This window comes from Crocuta crocuta, unplaced genomic scaffold (genome assembly GCF_008692635.1).
Source record: "Crocuta crocuta isolate KB4526 unplaced genomic scaffold, BGI_CrCroc_1.0 scaffold290, whole genome shotgun sequence".
In the NCBI taxonomy this organism is placed as follows: domain Eukaryota; kingdom Metazoa; phylum Chordata; class Mammalia; order Carnivora; family Hyaenidae; genus Crocuta; species Crocuta crocuta.
The window spans coordinates 161886-168881 of NW_027527429.1; the positions used below are offsets into that span (position 1 = coordinate 161886).

Consider the following 6996-nt stretch of genomic DNA (forward strand, 5'->3'; position numbering starts at 1 on the left):
ACTGCTTTCTTCTCTCTCACCTGTGTCTTATTTGGAAAGGTCTTCCCACTCCAAATATTAGAAGAAAATGAGATCCTTGTTATGTTCTTTAATACATGTAGAATTTATGGACACAATTGGTCTGGCTTTGCTTTTTGTGGCTTTGTAGAAAAATAAGATAAGGCCATTTAAAAATGAAAAATAATGCTGACTCCACTTCCTAGTGCTCTTGTCCCTGGTACACAGGCCTGCGTGTAGCACAGCTCCTTCGGATCATTCCAGCCCCTACCGTATGGTCAGTCAGATGTGAAAGTCCTTGGCTGACAGGTCAGATGCCTGGTTCACATCTGGCACCATTGCCTACCAGCTGTGTGACCTTGCTCCCATGCAGCCCCTCTCAGCCACAACTTCCTCTGCAGTGTGGTGGCCCTGGTGGCACCTGGTGTGGATCCGGGTGAGGATCCAGTAAAGCTGGGCGGGCAGGCCCAGGAATGAGCGCCCTGTAAACCTGAGTTGTTTTGAAGCACTTTGTGAGGAGACTGGTTATTTCCTCCTGCCTTTTCATTGTCCACTTTTTGCTCTGCTTCTTAATTGAATTAAATCAATTGCTGCTTCCCAGAGATACTTGTCTTCTGGCTTCTGTACAGTTCGGGGCCGCAGAATGTGTGCTGCTCCCCTCACAGCATCCACTTCCTTCCCCGTCTCTGCCGGCACCCGCCAACCTTCAGGAGCCTCTCAAACACCATGCCATGTAGTTCTTTCCTGGAAATTAATGATTTCTTTTACTTCCCGTAGCAATTGAGCAATTTCATACTCTATTTTTAAGGTTTTTTTTTAATGTTTTATTTATCTCTGAGAGAGAGAGAGAGAGAGACAGTGTGAGCAGGGGAGGGGCAGAGAGAGAGGGAGATACGGAATCTGAAACAGGCTCCAGGCTCCGAGCTGTCAGCACAGAGCCCGACGTGGGGCTCAAACCCACGAACCATGAGATCATGACCTGAGACAAAGTTGGACGCTTAACTGATGGAGCCACCCAGGTGCCCCTATTTTTAAGTTTTTAAGAGTAACTTCAGCCAACTGGAAGAGTTGCAAGAACAGTGCCGAGATTTCCCGTACACCCCTCCGAGGCTTCGCCTGTTGGTAATATTTTGCCACATTTGCATTAATCATTTGCTTACTTTTTAAAAATTACAGGTCATTTATTTTACAAATTTAGGGTTTGTCTGATGGTCCCTCACAAGTAGATTTGGGTTTGTATTTTTGGCAAGAAAAGCGTAGAAGTGACCCTGGGTCGGTCATCTTTAGGACGTCGAGCCAAGAGGGACGCAGTGTAGACTGTCCATCCCTGGACTGCTTGTGAGGGGTGTGCTGGCCAGGCCCTTCCACCAAGAGAGACTCTTTCCTGTTCTAAGTAGGCCATGGGGGAGATACTACAAAACTGCAGAAATGTCCCCCTTTTCAGCAAACTTTGATTTTCTACTTGAGCATTCATTACTAATCCTGCCTGGGTCTGTTCTGATTTCAGATGGTGATTTTTCTAATTCCATCACTTCTATGTTTATTAGTTGGCTTGCTCTGTAAGGCTTTCCTGTCTCCTCCCTCAGTCATCCATCCGTCCATCATCAGTACGGACTCACAAATTCTTATTTATTTAGTGGGTCACACTATTAATTATTTTGATGTTTAGGTGATTCCAAATTTGGCCTCTGGGAGTCTCTTCACATTGGCTCCTGTGTCCATTTGATCTGTTCTAAGCCCTCATTCTCTGAGAACTTTCTGGCAGAATCAGATGTTCAGTCTTCTCTTGGGCTTTCTCCTGCTCCAGCCAGGGACCAGCTGTTCTTTTCCATTTCGTGGAGATGGATCTCAAAACCAACATCCAGGTGCTGGGCGCTCGCTGCTAGTGAGCGTCACTGCTGCTAGATTCCTGCTATGGTTGGACCTCATACAGGCTTCTCTGCTTCTGTGTCTCTCTCTGTATTTATGCTAAAACCCACGAGTTCACACTGATGTCTGCTCTTCGCATCCAGCACCATGTCTTCCGGCTCACGGCATCACCAGAATACCCCCCTGTAAAAGCCTACACAGAGGCCAAGGCCGGTCTGCAGTGCTGTCCTTAGAACAAGGGCACTTGGGGGCACCAGGGTGGCTCACTTAGTTAAGCACCTGACTTGATGTTGGCTCTGGTCATGCACTCACTGTTCAAGATCGAGCCCCGCGTTGGGCTCCGTGCTGGCAGCATGGAGCCTGCTTGGGATTCTCTTTCCCTCTTCTGCTCTTGCGCTCTCTCTCAAAAATTAATTAATTAAAAAAAAGAACAAGGACACATTGAGTACTGTGTTCCAGGTCCCTGGGGGCAGGATTTCCTGTTCTTCACTGTGTGTTCATTTGGGACTCAAGTTTGTTTGACTTTGTATGTGATTTTAGGGTTTTTTTCTCCATGTTGATTTAATTTTAGTTATTGAATATATAAAAGATTAATTGGTTTTATAAGGCCAAGGCATACGCCAAGGTCCCTGCCCCATATACCCACTTTGCCCTCTCTCTGTGGGTGATGCATTCCGTTCATTTCTAGTGTTGCCTTCTGGAACTTTCTCTCGTATACCAGCAGATACATGTGTGTCATCACACAAAGGGTAGCCAGCCGTGTGTACCGGCTGGGACTCCGCTTTCCTGACACCAGGAAGTGGCTTTCTGTCAGCGGATAGACGGCTGGCTCATCCCTCGTCTGCTGCATCGGTCTCTGCGGTGCGCGTGCTGGGTTTATCCCCCACTTTTCTGTGCCATTAGGGCACTTTAACAACGTGCAGTTCCGGGCGATGCTGCGATGGAGCCGCCCCTTCCTGCTGCCGCTGCGCCACCTCCCTCCCTGCCCTGCTTGAGCTGCTCGAGTTCACAGGTAACGGAAGCTTTTTCCACACAGGGCAGTTGACACTTCCGCTAGTGTCAGGCCCTCTGCGCCTGGCTACCTGAGATCTCGGGGCAGGGGGGTGGCAGCTGGCCACCATCACTTGGGTTGAGGACCCCTTGGCCACCCGTCTGTCCTCGTCCTCGCCCTCCTGGGCTCTGCTGCTTTCCAGCAGGGCGGCCTGGCCCCTCCGCACCCACCGCCCACACTGCCCCGAGCCCTCCCCTGCTCATCCGTCACTTGTGTCCTGACGCTTTCGTGGACTTGTCTCTTCCACGTTGGGCTTTGCCGGCAGCACTCCTGCGGCACCTTCTGGAGAGAAGATCCAGAGCTTTTCTGAATAAAAGTACAGTTACAGACCATTGCCCTGTAATCCCTTCATGGCCTGCGTGGGTTTCTGAATTGGTGAGTTGCGTTCTCTGGGCCCATGAGACCAGGGCTCAGAAGCGCTCTGTCTTTTAGGCCATTAATTAAGAAGAAGTTGAGCCAAGGTATCACCCTCGTTGTCGACAGATACGCATTTTCTGGAGTCGCCTTCACCAGTGCCAAGGAGGTGAGTGTCGCCTGGCCCCCCGTGCGGTGATGGCAGGGATGGACTCCGGGTGTTCGCAAAACACTTCTCGGGCTCTTAGGGTCCTTCTCTCCGCTGGGTTCACTGGCTCTTTGCCGGTGGGAAGAGCACGCGGGTGTTGTCTGCATTACTGGCCAGCATCCTCCCCACCCCCACCAGCACCTTGTTTTCAGACCGATGGCGGGTATCTGGGTGCTTCTCTGTTTCTTTTCCTGCCCCCCAACCCCCACCGTGCCGCGTGCCTGTCGCTCTGCAGGGAGAACGGCAGTGACCACGCTGCCCGTTCGTTCTGCGTTTAGAAATGTTCACACGCGCACCGGCGGAGCGGACGGCAGCCGCCAGCACCGTCAGCGGCCTCAGAACCCGCTGGCCTCGGACCTGGGCCACCGGGCGCGTCACCCAGCGGCCACGTCTCCCGCTCCCTCATGAGCGTTTCAGTTCACATCCCAAAGCGACTGCTCACAAACAGAATCACACCTCAGAAAAGACAGGCGCCCTTTCCTGGCGCCCTCGTTCAGACTCGGACATGGTTGCCCGTTCTGTCAGCCGCTGACTGGTCCTGTGCTTTCACACGTAGCTTGAATCAGAACCCATTTAAGGGCCGTTCTTGCAGTGAGGGCTCTGCTATCTCAGACAAACATTAGCTCGTTTTTCCCCCTTTGTTATGAATTTTAAAAACCAAAAATTAGACCCCATTAAGCTTCTTTCTCTGTTTTCTCTGTTGCCAGAATTTTTCCCTGGACTGGTGCAAGCAGCCAGACGTGGGCCTCCCGAAGCCGGACCTGGTGGTGTTCCTTCAGTTACGGCTGGCAGAGGCCGCCACCCGGGGAGAGTTTGGCCGCGAGCGCTATGAGAACGGAAAGTTTCAGGAGCGGGCGCTGCATTGCTTCCATCAGCTGCTGGCGGATGAGACTCTGAACTGGAAGGTGAGGGTGTCTCCTGGTGTCACCGCCGGAAAGCGGCTCAAAGGCCCCTGCTGCCGAGCGGAGTCGCCCGCCGGGGCCTGGGGCGCCTCCAGGGTTCTCTGCACAGCGGCCCCCAGTTCTCCGCGATGGCGCACAGCTTGGGAATCTGGTGCCTGGTGGGCGAGTCGGGGAGAGTCTGCCAGATGGCAGCTCCCGGACCACAGTCCCTTGTCATCTGGAACGTGCCACCCATGAGTCCCACCTTGCTTTGCCTTCTGTTGTATTTTTTAAGTTTATTTAATTTGGGTTTTGTGGTTTTGTTTTATATTTTTTTAAGGTTTATTCTTGAGAGGGAGACGGAGACAGAGTCTGAAGCAGGCTCCAAGCTCCGAGCTGTCAGCACAGAGCCGACGCGTGGCTCGAACCCATGAACCATGAGATCATGACCTGGGCCAAATCAGACGCTTAACCGACTCAGCCACCCAGGCGCCCCTAAGATTATTATTTTTTTGTTTTGTTTTGTTTCGTTTTTTTGTTTTTTAAATGTTTTATTTATTTCTAGGAGACAGAGAGAGAGACAGCATGAGCAGGGGAGGGTCAGAGAGAGAGGGGGTCACAGACTGAAACAGGCTCCAGGCTCTGAGCTGGCAGTCAGCACAGAGCCCGACACGGGGCTCGAACCCACGAACCGCGAGATCATGACCTAAGCGAAAGTCGGACGCTTAACCGACTAAGCCACCCAGGCGCCCCTAAGATTATTTATTTTGAAGGAAAGCACAAGCAAGGGAGGGACAGAGAGAAGAGGGAGACAGAATCCCAAGCAGGCTCCTCACTGTCCGTGCAGAGCCCCATCGTGAGACTTGATCCCATGAACCGTGAGATCATGACCTGAGCCGAAACCAAATGTCAGACCCACGACTGACTGAGCCACTCAGGCGCCCCCGCCTTCCCCTCGTAACCTCTGAGCAGCACTCTGGCCTGGGGGCTCTGTGCTCCGCCTGAAGTCTCCTGCAAGCCCCGCGCGGCTGGTTTGGGCTCAGCCCTCAGTCTGTTCTGTCTCCGCACCTGGGGGTCCTTTGCTCCCTCCCTCCCTCCCAGCCCTGTCCCGGCAGTTCTGGCCCCGGGAGGGGCCTTTCTTCCTTTCCGTGTGGAGGTGTCCTGTCTCCACACTGACCCCCACACCCGGGCCTCCCCCTCAGGCTCACACCCCTGCAGCTCGGCCCCCGTCAGACTCTGCCGCCTCACTGTGCTCAGTGCCCCTCAGCCCTGCTCCCTCCGCCTCAGCGCACTGCTCCCAGGCGCCTGGCCCAGTCCCAGCGGCCAGCCCCACTTCCCCCTACCGTGGACGCCGCGGCAGCCCCTTCCCCACCACCCCCTGCGCTCACCCCTCGCCTGGGCCCACCCTTCTCCCTGTGCGGTCAGAGGCTGCCCCGGGAATGAGAGTGTTGGTTTTCACAACTGTCGACACGTCCCGCTTCTGAGCTGGGCTGCATCCCTGCTGCTCTGTGGGAGGTCTCAGGGTGTCGGCTCTCACTCATATGCAGAAATTCCAAGGTTCTGTTCCATTTTTTTCTTAATGTTTTATTTATATCTGAGAGAGAGAGAGAGGCAGCGTGAGCCGGGGAGGGTCAGAGAGAGAGGGAGACACAGAATCTGAAGCAGCTCCAGGCTCCGAGCTGTCAGCACAGAGCCCGACGCGGGGCTCGAACCCACGAACTGTACCTGAGGTGAAGTCGGACGCTTAACTGACTGAGCCACCCAGGCGCCCCAGTTCTGTTCCATTTTTGTTTTTCTTTTGTTAGTCAGCTCCATGTGGTTCAAGTTATTCTGAATTTAGAATACTTTTCAAAGTCTGTAAGGAACAAGACAGAAAGGTCTGCGGTCAGGAGTGTGTGTGGAGAGGAAACCGTGTCCTGCCACCCAGCGCAGGTGCCCGTGTCCATTCTGACCTCCTGAGTTTTCATCTTGTGTCGCTTCCTTTAGCCTTAAGAACATTCTGGCACGTTCCCTGTAGGGTGGGTCTCCTGGCATAGAATTCTCAGTTTTTGTTTATCTGAGAATTAACTTTCTTAGCATTGTTTTAAAAGTTTTTAAGCACATGACGAAAAGAAGTTACAACTTGCAAGTACAGCACATAGATCTCTTCCCCAGGACCATTCGAGAACAGTCTGTACCTAACACCCGCCCTCAGACCAGCTGTGTAGTGTCCAACTTGAGACTAACCGCCGTTGGGCCCTAGGCCCGTTTGGGTTCCCCCGGCCCCACTCACGTCGTCTGTAACAAATGACCCAGCGTACAGTCACGTGGCCGGTCTTAGCCTGCGACCTTCTCAACACTGATCCTCTGGAAGTTTCACAGCAGTTGCGGGCTTGAGTCTCGGGTGGCCTTCCTGTTGCCGCTGCCTGGACCCAGGCCGCGCGCCCCTGGCAGGGTGGCGTGAGCGGGCTGCCAGCCCCCCGGTGCGCGTAGGGTTTCGGTCTGTCCCGCCTCTGGCGCTGTTCGCTTTGTCAGGTATTGATTTGTATTCAGGTGCAGCTGACACACAGCGTTGAGGCGTGTACGGCGTCGTGATTGGGCCGCCGCGCCGCGGGCTGTGTCGCCACGCTGGGCCTTCCCACCCCCCCCCCGGGCCC

General features: G+C 53.8%; 1 protein-coding gene across 1 annotated transcript in view; it reads left to right on the forward strand.

The window, feature by feature from the left end:
• DTYMK (deoxythymidylate kinase) overlaps nt 1-6996 on the forward strand; it is a 10645-nt gene that overhangs the window by 1922 nt on the left and 1727 nt on the right. Inside the window, exons 3-4 of the mRNA XM_077757200.1 lie at nt 3350-3440; nt 4187-4384. Coding sequence (XP_077613326.1) covers nt 3350-3440; nt 4187-4384 — 289 coding nt within the window. The remainder of the gene's footprint in view (nt 1-3349; nt 3441-4186; nt 4385-6996) is intronic.